Source organism: Aquarana catesbeiana, linkage group LG13 (assembly GCF_042186555.1).
Source record: "Aquarana catesbeiana isolate 2022-GZ linkage group LG13, ASM4218655v1, whole genome shotgun sequence".
In the NCBI taxonomy this organism is placed as follows: domain Eukaryota; kingdom Metazoa; phylum Chordata; class Amphibia; order Anura; family Ranidae; genus Aquarana; species Aquarana catesbeiana.
In genome coordinates, this window is record NC_133336.1 from 71678930 (window position 1) to 71704767 (window position 25838).

The 25838-nt window shown below is 44.1% G+C and overlaps 1 protein-coding gene and 1 long non-coding RNA gene across 5 annotated transcripts in view; one reads left to right on the plus strand and one right to left on the minus strand.

Annotated features, from left to right (window-relative positions):
- ARID4A (AT-rich interaction domain 4A) overlaps window positions 1–11636 on the minus strand; it is a 115294-nt gene extending 103658 nt beyond the window's left edge. For 2 of the 4 annotated variants that reach the window (XM_073609419.1, XM_073609417.1), the window contains exons 1-3: window positions 11482–11635; window positions 7698–7754; window positions 1553–1663 (exon numbers count right to left, since the gene is read on the minus strand). In XM_073609419.1, coding sequence (XP_073465520.1) covers window positions 1553–1663; window positions 7698–7703 — 117 coding nt within the window. In that variant the 5' untranslated portion in view covers window positions 7704–7754; window positions 11482–11635. Of the gene's footprint in view, window positions 1–1552; window positions 1664–7697; window positions 7755–11306; window positions 11457–11481 lie in introns of those variants that run through there. The other 2 variants (XM_073609421.1, XM_073609418.1) reach the window with 2 other exon arrangements.
- Window positions 11637–11903: 267 nt separating this feature from the next.
- Window positions 11904–24393, plus strand: LOC141116926 (uncharacterized). The gene is made up of 2 exons (XR_012237069.1): window positions 11904–12136; window positions 23680–24393. It is a non-coding gene; the product is annotated as an uncharacterized lncRNA (long non-coding RNA).
- Window positions 24394–25838: the final 1445 nt, after the last annotated feature.

A 25838-nucleotide genomic window follows, 5' to 3' on the forward strand; every position in this document is an offset into this window, starting at 1 on the left:
AAAGAAAATATCAGTTCACACAGAAGCGATGTTTGGGAAATACAGCGAGATCCACTCATAGCTCCAAGGCAGATGAACAGATCTCTCCACTGGGCTCCATCATATCCAGCATCTTTTAAAAATCCCATTATACCAGTTTGCTCAGACAGACCCTAGAAACCCAATTATCCAATTGGCCTCCAAAACTCAAATACAGGGACAAAAGAATTCCGATATTTTATGTCAACAATAACAAAACATTTCACTAATTTTCGCACGCAGCTTGCAATTTAAAAGCAACACTCAATTACCTCCATCAACTGAAAAATGTTGCAGAAATCATTTTATCTCCACAGCTAAAGTTTAACCCTTTCCCACCTGGCCTATTGTAAAATGAAAGCCAGGCGAGAGCACGGTAGTTCTGAAAGGACGTCATAAGACATCTTTCCAGGATCGGGCTGAGCTCCGGCACCATCCGTGGACAGATCTCTTTGCCAGCACCATGAGATCGCTGTGACAAATCGCATGACAGTACACAATGAAAGGCTTTGTTACATGCCTTTCATTGTATACTATTGTGATGATCTCCAATTGGTCACTCGTCACATGGCACAGACAAGGCCAATAACAGCCCATCTGTACCATGTGACAGCTAATCACAATAGTAAACACAGAATGAGCAGTTTTCATTTAGAAAAAAAAAAAAAAAAAAAAAAAAAAAAAATGTAAAATGCATAGCTAAACAATCAGTGTGGAAAAAATAAATAATAATCCTGATCATCTCCACAGAATAGTACAGTGTTCCTGTGTAACACTGCATGGCTCTGATCACTGTATGTAAAGAAATAAAAAAAAAAATAAAATAAAAAAAGTCATAAAAAAAAAATATATTTTTAATATACTGTCACTAATCTGTCCCTGATCACCGTCACACCAGTTATATCATGCTGCTGCACTGCACTAGTGACAGTACATAAAACATTTTAAAGAAATGTGAAATGCTAATTTTTTTCAAACGTAAACTTAAAGTTAGTTTACAAAAAATTACGACAAAAAAAAAAAAAAAAACACACCACACACAACTTCCAAAAAATGTCCATGTCTCTTACTAAATACATTGGGCTGTCTACTTTACAAAAAGCAGCCATTTGGGTATATTTGTACTGTCCTGATATTTTTGGGCCTCAAAAAATTAGATCTGTCAGTACATCAGGATTAATCAATTTTTTAGACATATACTCTATGAAATATATAGATATTTAGACTCTATAAAACTTTCCTAGTCTAAATAATATACATTGCTTTGGGTTATTTTCACCAAAGAAATGTAGCAGAACAGTTTGGCCTAAATTTATGAAGAAAGATTATTTATTTGCAAAATTTTATAACAGAAAACAAAGAAAAACACATTTTAGTTTTTTTTCACAGTTTTTTTTTTTTTTTTTTTAACAAAATTGATGTGCATTTAGGCATACATAGAATTAATGAAAACTTGGAATAAGACAGGCAAAGTAATCCATGAGCCATTAAAAACAGTAAATAATAAACGTTTTTATTTTATGGAGCAACATACCTTGACTTTTACCAGGCGTTTCACAGTTTTAATCTTGGCCTCACAGAAGGCACCCCGGTATTTAGCACTGACATCAGTTCCCACTGTTAGGTAGGCAGGCTCATCGGCTGCCTAAAAAGTAAAAACAGAAAGAGAAATTGGTGAGTACAATAAAAAAGTAAAATTAGCTTCAAACTCCTTTTATTCTGAATGAACATCCTATTTGGTGTTACGGATCAGTTTCACAGAGTGCTAAAATAAAAGAAATCGAATACAAAAAAAAAAAAACAAAAAAAAAAAAACGCACACACAACAACCACACACCAAATAGCTCCTATCCTACAGCTCTTAAAAGTCTCCAGTTCCAGCTGGTTCTTGCTGCAGCACCCGTTACTCCTGAAGCCTTATCCAGGAAAGCATGCGAAGGGAATAGCAATACTAAAATCATAATTCACACAAAGCAAGTACACAATATGAATACGGACCACAATTAAAAGAACTTGTCATTAGGAAAAAGGATGGAGGATGCTATATTTGCACTCACCTGAAAATGATCACTGCCTGGCTGCCATGCTAACCCATTGCCTCAAATACTTGTTACAGACCTGTAACAAGTATGCAGATAAGGATTCTTGATTTTTCTATGACTTCATGATCTGCATACATGTTTCAGGTCAAGGATTCTGAAAGTACTAAAGGTTAAAAAGGAGAACAGCCAAGAAACCAGCATTTTCTGAAAGAAGTCAGGAAAGATGGCCTCAAATTTCACGGAACATTTACTTTAATATTGAGACCAATCTGGGTGTGTATGAAAATCACTGCCTAACAAGGGTTTGCCCAACAAGCGTGTTTCTCTGTACAGTAGTAGGTGTCAGCACCTTAGCCATGCAGTGACGGAAGAAGTGCTGCAACTCTCATTTGAATGGGAGAAAAGTACACCTATACATATTGTCTGACACATCTGTCTAGTGCCATGAAGTCAACTTTAACTCATGGTAACCATTCGCAAAGTGCCCAGCGGGAATCTCGTTAAAAACAAAAAGTAAATTAAGACATTCTTTAGTCCAGGAGATTTAAGTGAGGTCCAGTTTAGTTACATGCCAATAAAAATACAAGCATGTGTGGAGCATGGCAGGAAGTCAAAATTTCTCAAAGAAAGTAGACAAAAGCATAGACTATAAACAAACTATGCAGATCTGTGGGCAACTCGAGAAAGGCAGCAAGTGGCGAGGTGCCCACAGAAATCCCAAATATCAATGATCATATGTCTGTGGGCACCAAAAGAGAGGCAGCATGAGGTGAAGCGCACACAGACATCTCCATAATACATACAAACTATGCAGAAAACAATAACAATAAGCTGCCTACTCTAAAGCACACACACAAAAAAAAAAAAAAAAAAAAAAAGTTAGGGTTGCTGCACCTCAATACATTTGCACGAGGGTGCATCATGTCGCATTTATTTTACTATCAACAGCCTTGACATGAAGTCAAACACATCTCAATTTGTTTCTCGGTTAAACAATTCATGTCATTTATATTAACATTATACAGTAAAGTATGCAGAACTTGTGGCAAGATACTATAATTAAAGTGCAATCACTAAAAATAATTTACACACACAATAAATATTATATATATATATATATATATATATATATATATACACACACACACACACACACACACACACACACACACACACACATACATACATACACACACACAATGACTTGTGACTCAACTTTTGCTTTAGCATAGAACATTTGATGTGGAAACAGCCCAAGACTATTTTTTAACCAGATTTAACCACCTATGGTTGTTTTTGACCACTTATACAAAACAAACAAGAAAGCTTAAAAAAAAAAAATATCCAGATAAAGGAGGAAAAAAAAGTGCTCGACAAACAGTGTTCCAAAATCAAACTACCAAAAAAAATCTTCATAGGCTGGATGTTAGTCAAGATTTCTTCACAAGAAAGCAGCTCATTTCTCAACAAACATGGTGAGGAAATACCAAAATCTAACCTACACCACTGTATCAAGGGGTGAGTGTAATCACACTGGAACTTTGGTGTTGATATAAAAAAGGTACCAGTTGCAAAGAAGCAGACAGAAGTGGCAAAAACTCACTCTCCATTTTGCAATAAATAGCAAGACAATTCTATATAGGCCTGGAATAGAACAGTAAACAAATTTGATCAGGATAATGAAGAGAATCAGATGATCAGCTATGGTTTAGAAGGGCAATATAGCAAGGTAAAGGAGTGCTTTAATACAGTCAAGTCTGTAAGCCCCATTCATGAAATTTTAACTGGGCACCTATATGTGCAGTGTTTTCCTATCTCTCTTCTTCAAATCCCTAAGCCTGGGTTAACATTCTTGCGATGCGGAAACCAGTGCAATTCCAGTGTGGGTTCCCGCATTGCATTTCCCCCACAGGAAGTTCACACTGCCCTCTGCGAACCACTGCGGGTGTTAATACAAAAGTTAATGACACCCCCAGATCGGCTCACAGATCGCAGTGCGAACTGTGGATTCGGACAGGAATTTTTTTTTCCCGCGCTGGAATTGGATCACATGTGTGTTTAAACCCATGCAATCCAATTCCAGCGCGGGAGGGGGGGGGGGGGGGATAAAAAGGTCCCTGCACCAGTTTGGTTAAAATCCAATGAGTGTTCAGCCAAACTGTTTGGTTGAACTCGCTTTGCACAGACATCACATGTGATTGGCACAGCAATGCGGGTGCGAATCACATGCAATGTCTGTGTTCACATGTGTGTGAACCCAGGCTCAGTCCTGTGGCTTTCTCCTGCTCCATTCCTCTGTTATCAGCATGATAACTTCTGACAAGTTCTCGGTCAACTGTGATAAAACCAAGCTGAAATTTGTGTCAGGGTGGGTGCTATAACTAGATTAGCAGAGAGCTGGTCTATTCACAGCACAGCTCTGCAGTTTTTCTTCCTATGTGGAGAGGGGGTATGTGCCTTTCCACCGAACAGCTGCCTCACAGTGTATGGCAAGAATCTACACCCACAGGTGAATCAGGAAGAGAAAATTCTAATGCCGCGTACACACGGTCGGACTTTTCGTCTACAAAAGTCCAACGGACGCTGACGGACTAAAGCTGGCTGGTAATCCGATCGTGTGTGGGCTTCTCCGGACTTTCAACGGACTTTTTTAGCCTAAAATCCGACGGACTTTAGATTTGAAGCATGCTTCAAATCTTTACGTCGTAAGTACGACGGACCCCGAAGTCCGCTCGTCTGTATGCTAGTCCGACGGACAAAAACCCATGCTAGGGCAGCTATTGGCTACCGGCTATGAACTTCCTTATTTTAGTCCGGTGTACGTCATCACGTACGAATCCGTCGGACTTTTGTGTGGTCGTGTGTAGGCAAGTCCGTTCGTTAGAAAGTCTGCTGCAAGTCCGCTGAAAGTCCGCCGGAAGGCTGTCGGACTTTTGTAGACGAAAAGTCCGACCGTGTGTACGCGGCATAACAGGATGTGCACTTTCTAAGCAGTATATAAAGCTGAAGACAGCAGATATACATGTAATACTTATGCAGGGAGACTTGTTTCATCCCTGTGTATCATCTGAGGCTGTTCACTTCACTGAATATATGTGCGGGTTTACATCCACTTGAACTTCCTCAGTTTCACACTGAAAACTGCTGAAAAAGCAAAGTAAAAAAAAAAAAAAAAAAAAAAAAAAAAAAACACAACACACACAGACAATTTCTATGTCTGACCTAATTTCATCTGATACTAAGATATAATGCAAGATAATAAGACTGTTTTAGATATATTAAAAATACACAACATAGGTTACATCTGCACTACAGCAGTGCAGAAGAATCAAATCTGACATGTAACACATATTGATTAGTGTTGTTCTGCACGGTAATGCTGGTTGCAACAAATCACACCAAAGAAGTCAATGCAACTTTTTTATATAAACACAACACCACAACTTATGGTAATAAGTTTTCATGCATTGTAGTGCACTGCACTGAATGTTTGGATCGAATGGCACTGCAGAGCATGAACAAAAAGAGAACAAAACACGTATTTTCATGCGCTGCAGGAAGGTGCATGTTTCCGCAGTGCACAGATGTGAACTACGCCTATGCTTTAAATGCTAAATATACCTTAAAGAGGAACTGCAGTCTGCCATTCTTTGCCATTCTGAAGCTTCCCTCCAACCACTTTGCATATTATTGTATATATACTGTAAATCTGTACTTGCCAAATATGCTGCAGAAATCTTCCTCCACTGAGTCTGGCTGCAACCATTTTAACTGTGGGCAGCTGAAGATGCTGCCTGTTCACTTTCTGGATTTACACAGACAGAGGAACACCTCCAGCTCTCATTGGCCCTTTTAAAACTCATCCCCTCCCTGGCATACTCTCAGAAGAGTGGGAGTGAATGTGTGGGGGAGATAGATAGAGATAGAGATAGAGATATGTGCAGGATGTCATAAGCCTAGGCTTTTTACCAGACAAGAAACAGGAAGTGGGCTGTATAAGGGATTTACTGTCCAAAAAAAATGTTTTACTATCCAAAAGTTAAAACAACAACGGGAGAAGATTTAATAGATGGAAAGATTAAAAAATATGGACTGAAGTTCCGACTGAAGTTCCGCTTTAAAGGGATTCTAAAAGGCAGAAGGATTTTTTTTTGTTTTTTGTTTTTTTATCTTGATGCATGCTATGCATTAAGATAAAAAAAAAAAAAAAAAAAAAAAAAAAAAATGTGTGTGCAGACCCCACTCCCACTAATACTTACTTGAGCCCCATGTCAATTGAGTGATGTTGCACGAGAGCCCGAAGTACTGGGAGTCTCCCTCCTCATTGACTGAGACCACAGCAGGCGCCATTGGCTCCCACTGCTGTCAAAGTTAGTGAGCCAATAAGAGAGAGGGGGTGAGGCCGTACCTGCGGCTCAACGTCTGAATGGACACACAGAGCAGCAGCTCGGCTGCCCCATAGCAAGCTGCTTGCTGGGGGGGCACTCAGCAGGAGGGAGGGCCAGGAGCACCGCTGAGGGTCCCGAGAAAAAGAGGATCTGGGCTGTTCTGTGCAAAAGCAATGCACAGAGCAGGTAGGTAAAACATGTTGGTTATTTTTAAACAAAAAAATAAACAAACACATATTTATACATGGAAAAAAAAAATATCCATCTAAATTTTCTTTCCCACAGGATCCTGCAACGCTTTGTAACCATAAGTAAAATTGTGGGTGCAATGTCAGGCTCCTGCAGACCCTTCCTACCCATCCCGAGGTATGAGCTCTCAGTTGGAAAGCTCGAGGAAGTGTCATAGTACTACAAGTGTGCTGATCACAGCAATCATGTTCCACTGATAATAACAAGTCTGTCTGCTGTAGGGGCAGATGATACATGAAGTTCATTCATTCACAGATTTTACAAGTGACCGTGACTGCTGAAGATTCACTTGCAAAGAATGTTTTACACCTAAACACGGGTGTAATATGTTACACTGTGCAAAAGATAAAAAGTTAGCCCTACAAACCAACTAATCTGAAACAATAACTAAAGGCCATATTTATAGAGCAGTGAATCTGACGTTTACCAAACAAACATTCTTGGTCAATGTGTTTAAAGGACAATGACTGATTTATCACCAGCAAGAGCTTGATAAAATTCACATTTACAGCTTAATAAATACGTCCCTAAGAAAGCAACTCACTCATAACTATATAGCATTATCAAACAATATATGAAGTGATCTAGGAGTGCTTCACAAGGGTTGCATTTTGATATAATATACGTAGAAAGGAAAGCAAATAGGCGACAAACAGAAACAGAGGACCGAAATAGAACACAACATTCAATATATAAAAGCTTACAACTCAGAAACCACCTCTTACTCCAGGATATTAAAAGCAAGTATCCTCTCATGTCACTTCTCTTCCCCTGTCCTGTTTGCTACAGCTCTATACTTGTAAGTCTCGGTATCCTGACTTGCTACAAGCTGCTATATGGCAGAGAAAGCTGAAAGATGAGAGAACCCAAAAAACATTTGACTACAAGCACTGAAAGGGGTGCTGAGGGGTAAACTCTGGCAGTGCAGAAATAACAAACAGTGGAAATAGGCCTTGCATTATGTTAATACGCGATACAGCTACACAAATGAACAGCTTACCTTCATCGTCAAAGGTTATTTGAGGGATTCCAGCTCGAAGACTTCTTGTCACTCCAACTAAAAGAAAATGAAAGGAGGAACGTTTAGACAACACATATTGCTTTGTTGCAGTTTGTGCATGTATCATCCGAAAACTCACACAGAATTAAAAAAAAAAAAAAAAAAGAGTGTTCACAGATACTGGCCAATCATGTGTAGTACTAGACAAGGGTCAAGATGCCTACTGCTACCCCCAACCAAAACCCTGGATCGCTAGAATCTCAGGTTGGATTTTCCACTTAAGGAATATTCTTTCCTCAGGTGTGGTTGACAGCTGTGTATTATAGCTAAGAATGTTTGTAGGAAAGGACAGTGTATATTTAGCAAAATTAAAAAAATTAAAAAAGACTGCTAGCACAAACATAAGTAATGGTAAATGTCTACAACCACCAATCTCCTTGGCAGATCTGACACATAGCTATTCGCACAGCATGCACAGTCACTCCCAACTTGATGCACTATGAAAGGACTTACTGCAAGAGACTTCACACCATGCTGTAAAAATCTCTTCAAGCAGCCCTGTACTCGCTAATGCTGTGGCACATGTACAGTTCAACTGTCCCAGGCAATGCACAAAAACAAGTGAATTGACTGATAAGGGAATAGACATGTTCTCACCAACACAGCCTGACCAGCCATCAAATGTCTGTGAGCAACTTGAGAAAAAGAGATTGATCTTGTAAAATGCCCACACTCATCCCGGTCATCAAATGTTTGTGAGCACCTGAAGAGCTAGTGAGAAGTATTTGGTGAGGTACCTACAGAGATCATCAATATGCACCCCGAGAGAGAGCGCAAGAGGTGAGGTGCACCCAGACATCTCCATCAATGACCATGAAATGACTGTGGCCACCTCAAAAAAGGAAGCAAGAGGAGAGGTGCCCCCAGACATCTCCATCATTAAGTATCATCGTATGTCTGTGAATGCCTCAGAAGAGAATAAAGAAGTGAAGTGCCTGCAGAAAACAGCATCAGCAAATGTATGTGGAGACCTCAAGAGAAAGCAAGCAAGAGGCAATAAATGCTGTATGCCTGTGAGCAAGACAGCAAGAGGTATCCAGAGACATCCCCAATAATGTATGTAGGCACCTCAAGGGAGAGCCAGAGACACATGTGAGGCAAGGTGCCCTCAGACATCAATGATCATATATGTCTGTGGGAATCTCCACAGAGTGAGGAGAGAGTACCACAAGAGGTGAGGTGTCCACACACACACCTCCAACACCAACCATCACAACATGTCTGTGGGCACCTCAAGAAAAGGTAGCAAGAGATGAGGGGCCCAAAGACATCCTCATCATCAATGACCAGTAAATGTCTGCAGGCCACTAAATAGAGGAAGCACAAAGTGAGGTGCCCCCAGACATCGCTGTCATCTTATGTCTGCAGGCACCTCAAGAGAAAGGCAGCAGCAGGAGAGGAGCCCACAGACATCTTTACCCCCAATGACCACAGTATGTCTGTGGGCACCTCAGGAAAGGCAGGAAGAGGTGAGGTGCCACCAGACATCACCAATGACCCGTACCAGTAGCAGATCACTGACCACTACCCTCCATCAATGACCGGTACCAGCACCTCATCAGGTATCATTTGTCTGTTGGCACCTCAAGATTGCAAGCAAAAGGTGAAGTGCCAACAGACATCTCCATCATCCTATGTCTGAGGGGGCCCCAAGAGAAAAGCAGGAGAGGAGCCCTCAGACATCTTCACCACCAATGATCACAGTATGTCTGTGGGCACCTCAGGAAAAGACAGTAAGAGGTAAGGTGCCCAATGACCCCTTCCAGATCATTGACCACTACCTCCATCAACGACCTGTACCAGCACCTCACTGCTGACCATTTGTCTGTTGGGGCCTCAGGACGGGAAGAAAAAGGTGAGGTGAACCATGACATCATCAATTACCTGTACCTCACAAGGGTCCTGCAGCGGCACCTCATGAAGGGCCAGGACCCGATCAAGGTCCGGTCCCCTCATGAAGGGCCAGGACCCGATCAAGGTCCGGTCCCCTCGTGAAGGGCCAGGACCCGATCAAGGTCCGGTCCCCTCGTGAAGGGCCAGGACCCGATCAAGGTCCGGTCCCCTCGTGAAGGGCCAGGACCCGATCAAGGTCCGGTCCCCTCGTGAAGGGCCAGGACCCGATCAAGGTCCGGTCCCCTCGTGAAGGGCCAGGACCCGATCAAGGTCCGGTCCCCTCGTGAAGGGCCAGGACCCGATCAAGGTCCGGTCCCCTCGTGAAGGGCCAGGACCCGATCAAGGTCCGGTCCCCTCGTGAAGGGCCAGGACCCGATCAAGGTCCGGTCCCCTCGTGAAGGGCCAGGACCCGATCAAGGTCCGGTCCCCTCGTGAAGGGCCAGGACCCGATCAAGGTCCGGTCCCCTCGTGAAGGGCCAGGACCCGATCAAGGTCCGGTCCCCTCGTGAAGGGCCAGGACCCGATCAAGGTCCGGTCCCCTCGTGAAGGGCCAGGACCCGATCAAGGTCCGGTCCCCTCGTGAAGGGCCAGGACCCGATCAAGGTCCGGTCCCCTCGTGAAGGGCCAGGACCCGATCAAGGTCCGGTCCCCTCGTGAAGGGCCAGGACCCGATCAAGGTCCGGTCCCCTCGTGAAGGGCCAGGACCCGATCAAGGTCCGGTCCCCTCATGAAGGGCCAGGACCCGATCAAGGTCCGGTCCCCTCATGAAGGGCCAGGACCCGATCAAGGTCCGGTCCCCTCATGAAGCGCCAGGACCCGATCAAGGTCCGGTCCCCTCATGAAGCGCCAGGACCCGATCAAGGTCCGGTCCCCTCATGAAGGACCAACTCGATCAAGGTCCGGTCCCCTCATGAAGGACCAACTCGATCAAGGTCCGGTCCCCTCATGAAGGACCAACTCGATCAAGGTCCGGTCCCCTCATGAAGGACCAACTCGATCAAGGTCCGGTCCCCTCATGAAGGACCAACTCGATCAAGGTCCGGTCCCCTCATGAAAGGCCAAGAGATGATAAAGGTCCAGTCCCCTCATGAAGGACCAGGACACGATCAAGGTCCGGTCCCATCTGTCATCTCGGAGAAGAAGCCCTCAGATGCCTCCACCACCACAATATGTGTGTGGCCCCCTGAAGACAGAAGCAGTGAGGGGCCCCTGAAGACAGAAGCAGTGAGGGGCCCCTGAAGACAGAAGCAGTGAGGGGCCCCTGAAGACAGAAGCAGTGAGAGGTAGGTGGTGAGGTGAGTGCGCTCGGTGCGGCCTGTGACAGGAGCCGGCGGTGGAGCCGGTGAGGTGATCGGTGCGGCCTGTGACAGGAGCCGGCGATGAAGGGCCGATGAAGGGCCGTGCGGTCACCTCAGGTTGCCTGTGTCGGTGCGGAGGAGATGAGGAGGGCCCCGGTCAGGCTTTGTCTTGTGTCCGCTCGGTCTGTCAGTCGTTGTCACCGGCCGCATCCTCCTTTGTGGAAGTTGTGCGGTGCCCATACAGGGAGCGGACCCCCCTCCTCCTCCTCCTCAGAGACCACCCTGACAGGGAGAGACACCCCGCTCTACCGACCCCCCCTCCCGCCTCCCCCCGCACACCTTCTCCTCAGCCGCCTACCCTTCCATTGGCAGAGCCGTCACATCCCTTCAAACTCTGTGCGGAGAAGTCAGCGCTCCGCCAAGCCGGATGGCCCGAGCTTCACCATCCCGCCCCTCCTCCTCTAGCCAGCAAGGCTCCCGACCTCCTCAGCTCCCCCCCAGAACGGGCGACATAAGCTGAAAGTTCCACTCACACACTCGGCTCCTCCAACTCCCCCACTTGCACGGAACTGCAAGCAATAAACGAAATAACAAGCTGTTGAGCAGAAGCAATCCTTCTCGGAAGACCATTGGCTCTACCTCACGCCGTGGTGAGCAGACAAGTGGCCCGATTGGTCAAAAATTGCTAGCGGGCCATTGGCAGCGCAAATGTCCAAGTCCTATTGGCCGCCTAAGAGGCAGGTAAGAAAAAGGAGCTTTACTATTGGGTAGATCTTGCTGTAGTGACTGATTGGTGGGGCTGGAGCAAAGACAGACCTCTTCTGTGTGTGATTAGACATTGGCGAGCCGGATGGAGTTCAGTGAGTGAGGATTGGCCAGCCGAGATGAGCGATGAACCCTTCCCTCAGCTGTCATTGGCTGCCCTGTTTCCTGGAAACGGAACTAAGCCGAGTTTAGAGTGAAGTAAAAGGGCTGCGCAAGGGGAGGAGTTTGGAGCGCGCTTCCAGACACTGCGCCTGCGCTTGCCATAGGGCTCAGCGCCATTTTGTAGGGGATATTTCCCATTTTATGCTCAGACAGGCAGGAGGAACGACAGAGTCGGGACGTATGGTGTGCTGAGGGGGAAGCCCTGCTGGGACGCGGACGCTCCGGGTCGGTGCCGGCTTGTCCCCTGAGGATGTATATACGGTACGGGCGGCTCGGGTTGTGTGCTGTGGTAAGATAGACGTTTGTGTGGGAGCTCAGAGGTCATATGAAGGCTGTGACGTCGTTCTCAGCGGAGGCCATTTGCCGAGGTGACATAAGCGGGAGCTCTGCGTCACCGGAAGTCCGTCTGTCAGAGGAGCCCGACTTCCGCCGGAAGGTTAACCCCTTCCCGGCCTGACAGCTGTCATCCCTCCGGGGAGAGCCTGAAATGAGGCGCCTTGTGCCTGGAAGGAACCGAGAAAGCTGCGGGAGACCGGAGAGCCTGAGCACAGCGATCATCGTAATGTATAATATAGAGGAGATCATCGTAATGTATAATATAGAGGAGATCATCACATTGTGCACATAATAAATATATATAATGCTGATTGCGGTTTATATACACACACATCTCAGCATAAATTTTATATATAAGATATATGTGTATATATACAAAGCAATGAGCTCGCTATGTGTATGTAATAATAATTACAAAAAAAAATATATATATATATATATATATATTATGCGCTCATCGCACAGTATACGGACTTTATGCTGTTTTATTCAGCTTTTTTTTTTTTTCTCAAAGGCTTACTTACACAGATGCAGTTATGTGCATTTTTAAAGTGATATAGGTTCCATATTATAAAGCAGGGGTATGCAATTAGCGGACCTCCAGCTGTTGCAGAACTACAAGTACCATCATGCATAGCAAGACTCTGACAGCCACAAACATGACACTTAGAGGCAGAGGCATGATGGGACTTGTAGTTTTGCAACAGCTGGAGGTCCACTAGTTGCATATCCCTGTTATAGGTTATACTTGCCTGCTCTGTGTAATGATTTTGCACACGGCAGCCCCACTGCTCCTTTTCTGGGGATCCCCAGCACCTTCTCCCTCTTTAAGTGGCCACCTTAGCTGCTTGCTGGGGGGTACTCGTGCATGCTCGATCTAAAGCCACACAGACAGTGTGGCACGGCCCCGCGCCCCCACTCCCTCTTCATTGGATTTGATTGATGGCAGTGGGAGGGTCCAGTTGGGGGAGAGAGAAATCAATGGGCAGCGGCAGCATTTTGCTGGCAGTTTTAACCCTTTTTCAGCCGCTAGTGGGGGTTAAAAGCACCCCGCAAGCGGCCGAATAGTGCCGCTAAAATGACGGTAGCAATGTTTTACTGCTGACGCCCGGGCGCTGGCAGTGTGAAAGTGCCCTAAGGGCTTCTGTTTGTGAAACAGCTTTTGGGGAGGAGGGGGGGGGGGGAGCAGGTACCAGCTCCCGCTTCCGTTCCAGTCGCCTTAGGCGATTGGAAGCAGAAGTTCTCCCTCCTAAAGTCTTCTCGGACACATGACCGGTCCTAGAAGCCTTTGGGACCAGTCACAGAGCGCAGCACCGCTCGCACATGCACAGTGGGAACCCGGCTTTGAAGCCACAAGCTATCACAGCCGGTTGGCCATAGTAGAGATGCCGACACGGAGAACACAGCATAGGTAAGTGCACCGCTGGATCCTGGGACAGGTGAGTGGCTGTTTATTAAAAGTCAGCAGCTACACTTTTTGTAGATGCTGACTTTTAATAAACAAACATATGACTGGAACTCCTCTTTTTAAGTCATACTAAAGGAAAAATAACATATATGATGTAGTCTGTCAGTAACATTAAAGCATATCTAAAGTCAGCTATACTTTAGTTGCAATGGTCCAATGCCCACTAGGTCCCATGCAGAATTCTTCCGGGTGCCAGTCTTTGGCCATCTTGATTGGCCAACAAGGGATGATGTAACACCTGTGCAGGATTTCAGTCATCCTGACACAGGCACACAGTGCACAGCTCATTGTACGTTCTAAGGAAGACTGCAAGCAGACAGGTAGGTTTTGTTTGTTTGCAGAAGAGACATTGCATGTCTCTTCTGCAATAAACAGCATGCTTGCTCACAATTTAAAAAGAAAAAGACTGCACCCTGTAAATAAATGTAAAAGTCAGCAGCTACAAATACTGTACTGCTAGCTTTAAAAAAAAACAAATAAAAAAAAAAAAAAAAAAAACACGTTTGCCTGTCCAAGGATCCAGTGATGTCCTCACCCGGCTCTTTGCCAGTCTTCAGGTGCAGACTGTGGGCAGCCGACTGATTCTTTGCGGCTTTACAGCCGGCTGCACGTGCATAAGCCATGCTGTGCACTGTTATTGGTCACGCAGTTTCCTGAGACCTGTGACATGTCCCAAGAGGCTATTGGGGGGGGGGGGGGTCAGGGGGTGCTAAACGTCTGCTCAGATCGCCCTGACCATCTGACCAGAAGTGGGAGCGGGTACCTATTCCCCCTGCCCCAAAAAAAAAATATCCCAAATTTGAAAGGAGGGGGGTGGAGGAGGAAAAGGTGAAGTTCTGCTTTAAAGGCTTAAAAAAATTGCGGACATACAATTTCTTTTATAAAATAGAATACTTACCTGTTCACAGTCTTCTGTGGAATGTACACAGATTGAGGGTGAACACCCATGCAATCAGATTCCAGTGCGGCGGAAAAAAGGTTCCTGCTGCATTTTCGTTTGAATGCAATGCGAGTTCAGCAGTACAGACTGTTTGGCGGAACTTGCATCTCAAAGACATCGCATGTGATGTGCGGTGCGAATCACATGCGATGTCTGTGTTTGCAGTAGTGTGAACCCAGGCTCGCAGCTCTTTACATTTCTGGCACACTGCCAGTTTGCTGGGGTGACTGCAGTCTTGCATTGGCCAAGCAAGATGGCTGAAGACAATCACCTTGAAGGAGCCAGGGAGGAGATGCTGGTCAAGGGACCTCGCAGTCGTTGGACTATTGAAAAATAGGTGAGTATCCCTGATTTTATTTATTTATTTTTTCCTATCTGGTAATATGGTCAGCAAGTCTATTTATTTTCAGCTTCCTTTAACAGATAAAGCCCTCCAGCAAAAGTGGCAGTTAGAGTGTTGGGACAAACCATTTAACACTCGCAGGTTGAGTTTAATGGTCAGCTTTGATCCATTTATGTAAAACATTATGGAGAAACCCTCCTATTATTCACAGCCAAGGAAGCTGTCATGTTGGCCTGTTTGATCTGTAGTTGCTATGGTGCTTCACATGATCAGCTATGACACCAGCTATTTGATGGCTTGACAGTTCAGTTGAGAGTGAACATAAGCACACTAACTCTTAGGCCTCTTTCACACTAATGATCCGTATGTCCGTTTTTCATCCTTCCGTTTTCGGATGAAAAACGGACATACATGAATCTCTATGGAGCGTCGGATGTCAGCTGTGACATGTCCGCTGACATCCGATCCGCTCCGATCCGAAAAGTGTAACGGAGGAAAAACCTACTTTTCCATCCGTTATCGGATCGGGTGACGACGGACACTACGGTCCGTCATCATCCGATCCCCCTATAGGGGAGAGCGGCGCTCTGACAGGTCCGTCGCTGCACAGTGTGCAGCGATGCACCTGTCATCTTCCTGCTCAGCGGGGATCGGCGGAGTGATCCCCGCTGAGCAAGCGGATATTCACGGGGCGGATCATCACTGATCCGCCCCGTGAGAAAGAGCCCTTAACAGTTATCGTTCACAGCATGCCTTGACTCTAATTGTTTGGGAAACCGTTAAAGCTGAATCCCAGAAATTCATCTGCTTTGTAAGTAGTGCAGGCATATACTATGAGTTAAGTCCAATGAGGTGCATGTCAGCTCCTGGGCATCTCCCTATTATTTTCATCTGACAGGTTTATTGCACTCCTGGAGGATAAAATTGGGGCTGCGAGAGGAGAGAAGCGCAAAGTGTGTCAGTGCTCACCCCGTCCCTCTCCTCTGCTGCCCATTCATTAAAGTCTTTGTATGTTATGAGTGAGTTCTCATAATACAAAAGCTTTTCAGATTCTGCAGAAGGAGGGAAGTGGCGGGCATAGCAGCTGCATTGGATGATGAAAAATATAGCACTACATTTTTCATCATCCACGGTTTAGAATCTGTCACATTGTTATGTAGCAGCTTTTCACTTTTCACCTATTGAGTTAGCACAGTAATATTTTCCATTTACAATAGCAGCTGCATTAACTTTACATTTGAAGGAGCTGAGAGCAGAGTGCCCAGCCTCAAAGCTTCGGGAAGTTATCGTCCTGGAGAGCAATAAACCTGTCAGATTTCAATTAAAGCTCTAAGTCCAGGATATGACAGGTTCCTCGTTGGGCTTAACTCATAGTGTGCTTGCACTTTTAACCAAGTTGCTGAAGTTCAACTTTAAATCATGGCTTTAGTTCCACTTTCACCCCCCCCCCCCCCCCCCAAAAAAATAAAAACCTGTAATTGACTTACAAATTTAACTCCACCTAAAACTTTTTAGGCACTTATATGAAGACCATTCAGAGCTGCCCATACACTGATTTTTGGCCGGTTCACGATGCACCATCCAAAATTGCCTTGGTGGATGGAGCCACCTCCAGTCCAACAACTTTACATGATTGGATTTTTCAATCCAATGAGATGCAGCCACAGTTGGGGTATTTTAATAGCCTATGGGGCCAGTTATGTAGTACAATAGGAACAGTGGGAGATTCCTCTACTCATGCTGTATAGCTTGGATGGAGGGATCATTTACATTTTTTTTTTTTTTTGGCTGTGTGTGTGTTGTGGTTTTTTTTTTTTTACAAACATGCCTATACTTTTACCTACCTGCTCTGTGCAGTTGTTTAGCACAGAGCATCCCCGATCCTCTTCTTATGGTGTGCCCGATATGCACTCCAGGTCCCTCCTCTTCATCAGGTCCTCCCACGGAAAGCCGCTTCCCTGTCACTGGATTTGATTGACAACAGCGGGAGCCAATGGCTCCTGCTGCTTTCAATCTGTCCAATGAGGGGAGAGACAGCAGTTGGAACTGCTGCATTAAGGTGAAAAATCGGCGGTGTTCGCTTGCTCGGTTCTCAGTGCAGAGACGCCAGGCACAGATGCAGCATCGGTCTGATGCTGCATCCACCGAGGTACGTATGATTAGGGGAAAAACGGATTCCCATACTTTTAACCCTCTGCACATTATTATTATTATTATTATTATTATTATTATTATTCAGGATTTATGTAGCGCAAGCAGTTTGCACAGGGTATGAGGGCAGGCAGTACAATTACAATTTAATATAGGAGTGAGAGGGCCTTGCTTGTTAGAGCTTACAATCTTAAGAGCGAGGGTCAAGAGATACAAAAAGTAATAGCTGTGGGGGATGAGCTGACAGAAAAATAAAAGTACAATTAGATGGAGGCAGGATTGTCTTCTCTCTCAAAAGAAGAGTTTTCAGGGATTGTCTAAAAGTGGATAGAGTAGGAGACAGTTGGACAGATTTGGGGTAGGGATTTCCAGGGGATAGGAGAGGCTCAGGAGAAGTCCTGAAGGCAAGTGTGAAAGGAGGTGACAGAGCCTCCTAGAGGGCAAGAGTTCTTGGGAGTAACAAAGAGAATGATTAGGTTGGCATTTTGAGACTAGGCTAGTGATGTAGCTGGGGGCAGAGTTGTGGATGGTTTTGTAAGTTGTTAGTATTTTGAATTTATTTTGTTGGGGGAGTGAAAGCCAGTGGAGGGATTGTCATAGAGGGATAGCAGACACTGAGTGGATTCTGCAAAATGCACCGGACCTGCAGCAGAGATATACGAACGAACAGCAAAATTCCCAATTTGCTATTGGGAATTGGATGCGGAATGGAATTCGCAATGGTGTGAATCCAACCTGCAGGTAAGCCAAAGAGGAGGGAGTTGCACTAGTCAAGGCGAGAGATGACAAGAGAGTGCTATACATTCTCATACACAAACCTGGAAAATTTACATTAAACCAGGGTTACTATAGGAAATGCTTCTAGGGCACTGGTAGTTTTCAGGATACAGGGCAACTTGTGCGTGGTCCCTGATGTCACTAAAGGGCCACACATAATAAGTTAATACATTTCTACAGAGACTAGACATACAACAGTAGAATGTCAGAGACTATAGTCATGTTACAAGAAGTGATCAGAGACTGCAGGACATGCTGTAGGACTTGTTGGGAGACTGTGCTTTAGGAGACAGATGTAGACTGGAATAGCATTACAAGAGATCACTACTATCACAGCCCCTTTACAAATCGGTGCTTCCACAAATCCAGTGATTTTCTTTGTTAGAAGCTGGATAGATCAAACAGACTAAGGCCACATAATAAATACCAGAGGAGTGTAGGTTTGAATTCTGGAACCTTATCCAAGAAAGTTCTTTAGAGCGTTGTAAATGTAAATCTAAAGGCTACAACTTCACATGTATGCCAAGAACATTGCCATTGCAATTTAGATTGCCTCGTCTCCACCTCCTCCTGTAGTTTGCTGTAGGCAGCCTGTAGTAGGTGGCACCTGCTGGGCTCTGCCCACAGATCTGCTCTCTCCACAACGCAGTTATGGTTATTGCCAGGTTTACAAGGTAATAGAACGGTTTGCAAAGGTGGCCAGCTTAGATTTTGAAAAGACTGTGTAGTACTGCAAAGACCCCACAGTATCGCACTGGAATAGGCACAGGTGATTGTTAGGGTCATACCAGAACCAGTCGCTGCCATTAGCCACTTGTAGCAGTGATTAATCTCTGCTACAAAACCACCTGTCTGACCTGACCCAAAGACTTGAAGGGGGGAGAGGGCGTTCACTCTAGTAAGGGCTCGTTTACACTACCTAGCTGCAAAGGCAGTGGTCGGGGGTGTACACATTCTTTGCTTTGCGGATGTGGTATGTTTTCAGGCATTCAGCAGGTACTACCTGCCAGCGATTGTGACCCATTCATTTGAATTGGGCCATGCTGCAACTACAGTGCAACCATGAACACAGTTGCGGCACAGTAGTGTGGCATTGGAGCAACATATTGCCTCCTTATCTGTCAAATGCCTCTGAAAAGACATCAGAGCATGGATTGCTTGTCAGAGGATCGACAGTCCTCGCCGCTAGTGTAAACTGTGCTAAAGCTAGATAAACAATGGGGTTTATTTACTAAAACTGGAGAGTGCAAAACCTGGTGCAGCTGTGCATGGTAGACAATTGGCTTCTAAATTCGACATGTTCAATTAAAATTTGACAGGGAAAAAAATGGAAGCTGATTGGTTTCATTGCACCAGATTTTGCACTCAACTTTTTTTTTTTTTTTTTAATTTTATTTTTTTATAATAAAGCAACACCACTGTTGCAAATTTAGACTAATGTCAGACGGGCAGTTCTGCTGCTAGAGACGAATCGACCAATGATGAAAGGCTGCCTGTTTGTCCTATTGAATCACCAGATGGCAGTGAGTTGTCACCCTGTCGCTGGCCCAAATGCTGCTGAATTTTGGCCGCCAGTGAAGGGAGTGACATCTCGCTGCGTCAGATTGATTCCAGAGGGACAAACAACCTCTTTGTGATTCTGCTGCTAGCAATTTTAAAAATTATTAGAAGCCAAGTCTCCCGTCTGACTTTGGCCTTACTGTTTGTTGACACAACACATAGATCTGAATGTGACCTAAAACTAATTGCAGGCTGAAAATAGTACAAAGGATATGAGTTCTTTTTAAGAGGTTGCAGTGACAGGTGAAAGTGAAGAATGTTTGGATGTGCACTTATCTTAAAACTACCGTTCAAAATAACCGATACCCAAGCCCTACACATGGGCCAAAGACATTGGCTGGTTGGGGGGGCGGCTGACATTTGGCCCGTGTGTATGATGCTTCTGTCAGACAAGCATGCTGGAAAACCAGCAGCCGATCAGCTCCTGATCAGTGCTCTCAGCCATTGGCAAACAGCGCTGATCAGGGGGGATGTCCCCCTGTCAGAACACTACAGATCAGCGGGGTAGATTGCTGTACTAAGTTTGGATAGTTAGTACAGCGGCTTCGACTTGAGCTGACAGGTGTTTGTTTTTTTTTGTTTTTGTTTTTTTCACCTTCTGGGTTGATCCAAAAAAAAAAAAAACTGTACCAGGCTTAAGGCTAGGTTTAGAGTAACAAATGGCCAGGAGGATAATAATTCTGTACTGCTGCTATCCTATTGAGAAGATCTCAACAGAAATCTAGTATCTATAAATTGATAGCACTATACACAACGTACTCCTAAATGTAATGACCATGGGCTATAACACATGTTATTACATTAAGGCCAGGTTTACACTGCTGCGATCTGCTTTTGATCTGACTTTCAGTGTGATTGTGTAGTCCAGCTTGGATGTGGTTTGCATTTTCTATGGGACCAGAATTACACTGCATTGGAACTGCACCAAAGTAGTACAGGGCCCTTTTCCAATTTTCCAAAATCACGCCATGCTGAGTTGTATTGTTGTGAACAGAGCCTAACAGTTCTTGAGGAATTTTTTACTTTTCAAACATGGTTTATTAATGAATAATTGTACCCCCCCCCCCCCAAATTGCATTCATGCAAAAGGAAGCTTTTGTGATTCAAAATAAAAGGTGTTCCTTTGCTTTTCTTTTTATTATTATTATTATTTTTATTTTCTTTATAAAAGAAAGTTGTTTGGATTGCTTTTCTTTTAATTGGTTTGGTGCAGTATAATCTTAAACCGTGCTGTCAGGGCAGGCAGAATACTCTCTGAAATGAGGACAGGGGAAGGCTGTGCCACATTAGCTATTCACTGCAAGCCAGTCTAACACAGGCTCTATCCCTTCCTGTCCATCAGCATGTTGAGCACCAAAGGATGAAGACCCTGCATAGACCTCATCCATGCTGGGAAATTCAAATCATGACTACTTCTTAGTTATATTTAGAATTTGGCAGCACATCTTCCTGTTTCAGTGATGCCACATTTGGAAAAGAAGACTTAGACTTCAAGTAGTCTAAGACGCTATCTGTAGTTGTAGTAATTCTGGTCCAATAAACAATATTGTAACGTCTGGTCCTTTAAATCATTATTGTGCATTAGAAAGGCCAAAGAACTACCTGGGCAGGATTATGTTTCTGGAAAACTTGTCGCAGTGGCAATTACAGAATTCATGAGGCTTAGTTTACCATTCCTTTTTAGAGAAGAACTTTCTTAGTTATTGTTCCATGGCACCCATTATTACACATGGGCAATTTCCTGCTAAATTGATTACAACTTGGCAAGAAATTGCTTCTCCTCATCAAAATGTATTACTTCATAAACAGCACTTCAGACATTTGAGCCAGCTGTAGACTGTTGGAATCTCGGCCGATTTACCAGGAACTGGCTGCGTTTCAAACCATTTATGGGCAGGCTGATTGAACACAAGTTGATCGATGAATCAACTTGGCTGGAACCAGCCTGCTGGATTTTACTTGCGAATACTACTAGCCGCTAGCAATAATCACTGTCTTCTGGTGGGACCAGCGTCCTCCTTTTTTTTACTTTTTAAAAATGACTTTACTACTGCTTTAGGCTGGGTTCACATATGTGCGGCTACAGTTCCCAGCACAGTTCAGGTGTGATTCAGGTCTGAATATTTGCCTGATTTTGCACCTGAACCGGACCCAAAAACTCACAGGAATGCACTGCAGCTACCCCAGACATGTGTAAACCGACTCCATTGAGAGCCGGTCACACTAGCCTATCAAGCGAATTGGATGCTGCTTTGAAATCTCGCTACTTCAGTGTCACAGATCAGTATGATTTTGATGTGTGATTTTATTGCGGCTTACGACTTCATTTAACAATACTAGTTGCAATGAAATGGCAGAAAAGTAGTGCAGGAACCTTTTTCAAAGTCGCTGCAACATAAAGCAGAACTTGCGCATTACTTTATAGAAAATGTTCTTTAGCAAGGAACATACATTCCACATTAATAATTATGCTACTGAAATTGGTGTGTGCTGTAAATTGCCTCCAGCATTGATCCTGTTTCTTCTTGCTGGAGGCTGCCATTTTGCTAAAGCCCAGAGTCCTTGAACAGCAGTAAATCATAAAGCAGAACTAAAACCATCAATTTACCCGTTTCAAAAAAATGACATTCTTGGAATGCCAGGATTTCTAACTCACATTTGCTTGTGCTCTCAAACAAACTATCCAAACGTCAAATGGCTGGTGTCATAACTGGTCACATGTGCAGCACCATGGTAGTTGCAGATCAAACAGAAGCAGCTTCCTTGGCTGTAAAGTAAAAGTATTTGTTGGAAGGTCCGGACTGACTTAATTGGTCACTGGTTATAGATGGAGGGTCAGATGGGTGGAATAGGAAAAACGTATTTCCAGAGTTTAATGCCCAGATTTTGTGTAAAAATATTGGGCCCTGTTGTGGGCCTGGGCTGCTACCTCAGGATGCGGCCAGATGGTCCCTCCTGTAAACCACTTTGAGGGTTAAGGTGCTGAGAACAAAGCCAGCGCGTTTTGGGGGATCTTTATTCAAACAGCAGCTCTGAGGAAGGGGGAGTCCTTGGTCCACCGAAACGCGTTTGATTTGTTCTAATAACCTGTAACCTCAAATTATTTTGAGGGTACATCCACCCCAGGAGAGTACATTCATATTACATCTGTATAATTCTTTTTTTACTGTATATCTATTTTGTATAGAAGGCACGTTCTTGTCTGTATGTCATAGACGCTCTCCGTCTGTTAGTACATTAATAAATTTACAAATTCTATTCAAAGAGTTGGTGGTCTATTAAAGTCCCAGTCCAAGGGGGATATCTTTTTCTGTGTTTCATTACGTTAGGGATGGGACCACCATTCTCCATATCTGTCATGATGGAAGCTCCTTTTTTCTTCTGCTTTTAAGACCGGATTCACACTCATGTGAGAAACGCTCCTACTTTGGAGCACTTGCTGCATCAGAAGTCGGACCCTATTCAGTGCAATGGAACCGTTCTAATCTGTGTAACTTGAGTGGCTCCAACAGTTCCATTGCTGCAAATGGGGTGCGACTTGTCATGCTATTTTTGCTATTTTGAATGGTCAAATCGCACTGGTGTGAACAAGAGCTTATACTGGGAGTGAGTCTCCAATGGTTTTCACATCTTGGCAACACGGCAGGATGTGGAGATTACTAGCTGAGGTGAAGGGCCCATGCAGGACAATAAATGAACAATTCACAAAGCTGCACAGTTTACTATCTACTGGGGCCCCTTGACTGCATAGGCTGCTTTCTGGAAAAAGTAAACTTGGCCTTTAGGTGAAAATATTTTGGCTTTTATGATCTTTAAAATCATGTTCAAATCTAGTCAAAAGTGATATTTTGTTTTACTGATTACTAAAATAAATTTAAGGCCCCTTTCACAGCAGCGGACCGATTGGATCCACCTGTCTGTTTTTCAGGCGGACGCGATTGGACCAGCCATTGTTCTCTATGGGGCGGTGGATGTCGGCAGACATTTGTCTGCTGTCACCCAAGGGCATCCGATCCGTTCCTCATCCGTCCTTTGGATCAGACGATGGATTGGATGGAACCAGACAGGCAGTCTGTTTTCATCCGACCGCTCCATAGAGAACACTGTCTGCTTTGACCGATTTCGCTTCTTATGAAAGGGACCTCTAAGTGTTTGTTAAATCATCTAGACTCTCCAGAAATCTCATGTTTGTTTTTTTTTTTTGTTTTTTTTTTGTTTTTTTTCTTTAGGTGCAGCTGAATATTGTATTGTATAAGCGGTGTTTGCAGATGAAGAGGTGTCTCCAATGTATTCTCTGCACAGGCTAAGCACAGCCGCAGTATGATTCTTGTGACCTTCCAGAGGTCAGGTAAAATTTAAAGTCCCTTATGTTAGACAGGATTTGACCTGCTGTATAGTTCCTACCTGCCCCAACTTATTTACTGAAGATGTTTATACCAGCTTTGTAAAGGAAGTTGTAGTTCTAGCAAACAGATTTATCTTCAGTTAGTATTCACAGTTAGTGTTCACAATTACAGGATTTTTAATTTAGTTCATTGTGTGGCCTTATGTAATGCTTGGCTAATTTATTTATTGGCAATTTGGCTGTTCTCAGGGCAGAAACGAAAGTGTCTGCCAGGCTTTGTGCCCTTACTCCTGAATTAATTCATGTGTAAAGGGTTCATTGTTTTGCTTTAATTTTATTGTGTAGCACTATAGATTTCATTTTCTTGCTTTTTGGATTGTTAATTTGTGAATGTTTGTTTTAATAAATCTATTCAGACTAATGAGGTCACTGAAAAAATGTTATGGTATGGCTGATTCTGATCCTCTGTCATCTCTGCTTTTTTGAGCTAATATAAAACCATTTACAGAAGCATCGCTGGCAAATTGTCAATAAGATGTAATGTGTGTTTATTTTTTGTTTTTTCTTTTTAAGCAAATAAACTTCACAATTGATTTCACCAGAGGTTGTATTTTGTGGACTTTCTATGAATTTCATTTTACTGTGACTAGCTTTTGCTTGCTTTGCCAAATGGTACAAAATTGCAATGAAATATTAAGAGCACCATTTAGCAATAAATAATACAATTTCTGATTCTGAATGGTGGATTGTTGAGCTTTTTGTCTTATGCGGCTTATTTGAAAAGCCCTGAGAAACTATGACTACATGAGAAAACCTGCAGGTATGATTATCTGTTGAAGAGTAAAGTGTGAGCTTCCTCATCGGTTTAGTATAACAAACTACTGTGTTTCAGTGGTAGTGTTACTTCAGCTTGTTTATAACAACATCTGGAGCAAGTACTAAATGTGTTGCCCATAGCAGCCAGTCATGTTTTGGCTATAGGACTGAAGCACAGATGTTTTTACATGTGCTTGGTTTGGCTTTTTGTGTTGCTCTTGGCAAGCACAGAGGGAAAAAAAAAACTGCAGTGAGCATTGAACGATTAATAACATTGAACATCTTATTTATGGTGGGGGTGGGCTTTTCTCACAGCCTGAAAAAAAAAATTATCGCCAGGTGCCAAGGGAGTTGCATTCCTCTTTTCTGTACAGTCACGTCCCCCTCCTGTAATTACACAAAGCTGAATAGGGAAATTTAAAAACGATGATGTGCATGAGTAGTAGTTTTCTTGACTGCACTAGAAAAGCGATGGATAGGGGTGTTTTGCTACTGTCTACACGTTCTTTAGCTTTCCTAAATAGCTGTCACCTTGACTGTTTAAAATTTTCTGCTAGAAGACACTTTCACAAAATGCCTGATGCCATGTTTGTGCCCTGCTTTTACAAGGGCCTGATTTTCTTCCAACTTCATAGTTGAGCTCTGCCAGCTGGCATTCTATTGTCCAATGGGATTATCCTAGTGGCCAGTAAAGGTACGGAGCATAGTCATATACCTCCCAACTTTTGAACTTGAGAATGAGGGACATTTCAGGGTGATGGCGACCTGCAAAAAGTTGGTGGGGCTTAAGAGCCGTGGTTAATCAAAACATGGGCTTCCTTGTACCAAAAAAAAAATAACAAATAAAAAACTTTGAATGCATCTGGTTTTGTATATACTGAAAACAGCCTAAAGGATTTTGAAGGACCTGCAGAACCCTGGGGTGGAGCAAAAGAATAGGTACTGCAGTACGTGTAGTACATGGTAGCAAATGATGGTCATGGTCAAGTTGCAACTAACAGTGGGAGTGCCTTAAAGAGGCATGATTAACTACTTCCGGACCGCCCGACACACATATACTGTGGCAGGGCGGTCTGGCTGTGCTTCCTGGTCTCGGGCACGTGCCACTGGCGACCCACTTCCACAGTGATCGTTTGGGGGGAATGACAGAACGGTGGTCTGCCTATGTAAACAGGCAGACCATCGTTCTGTCAGAGTAAGAGAGAGAGAGCTGTGATTCTTACTAAT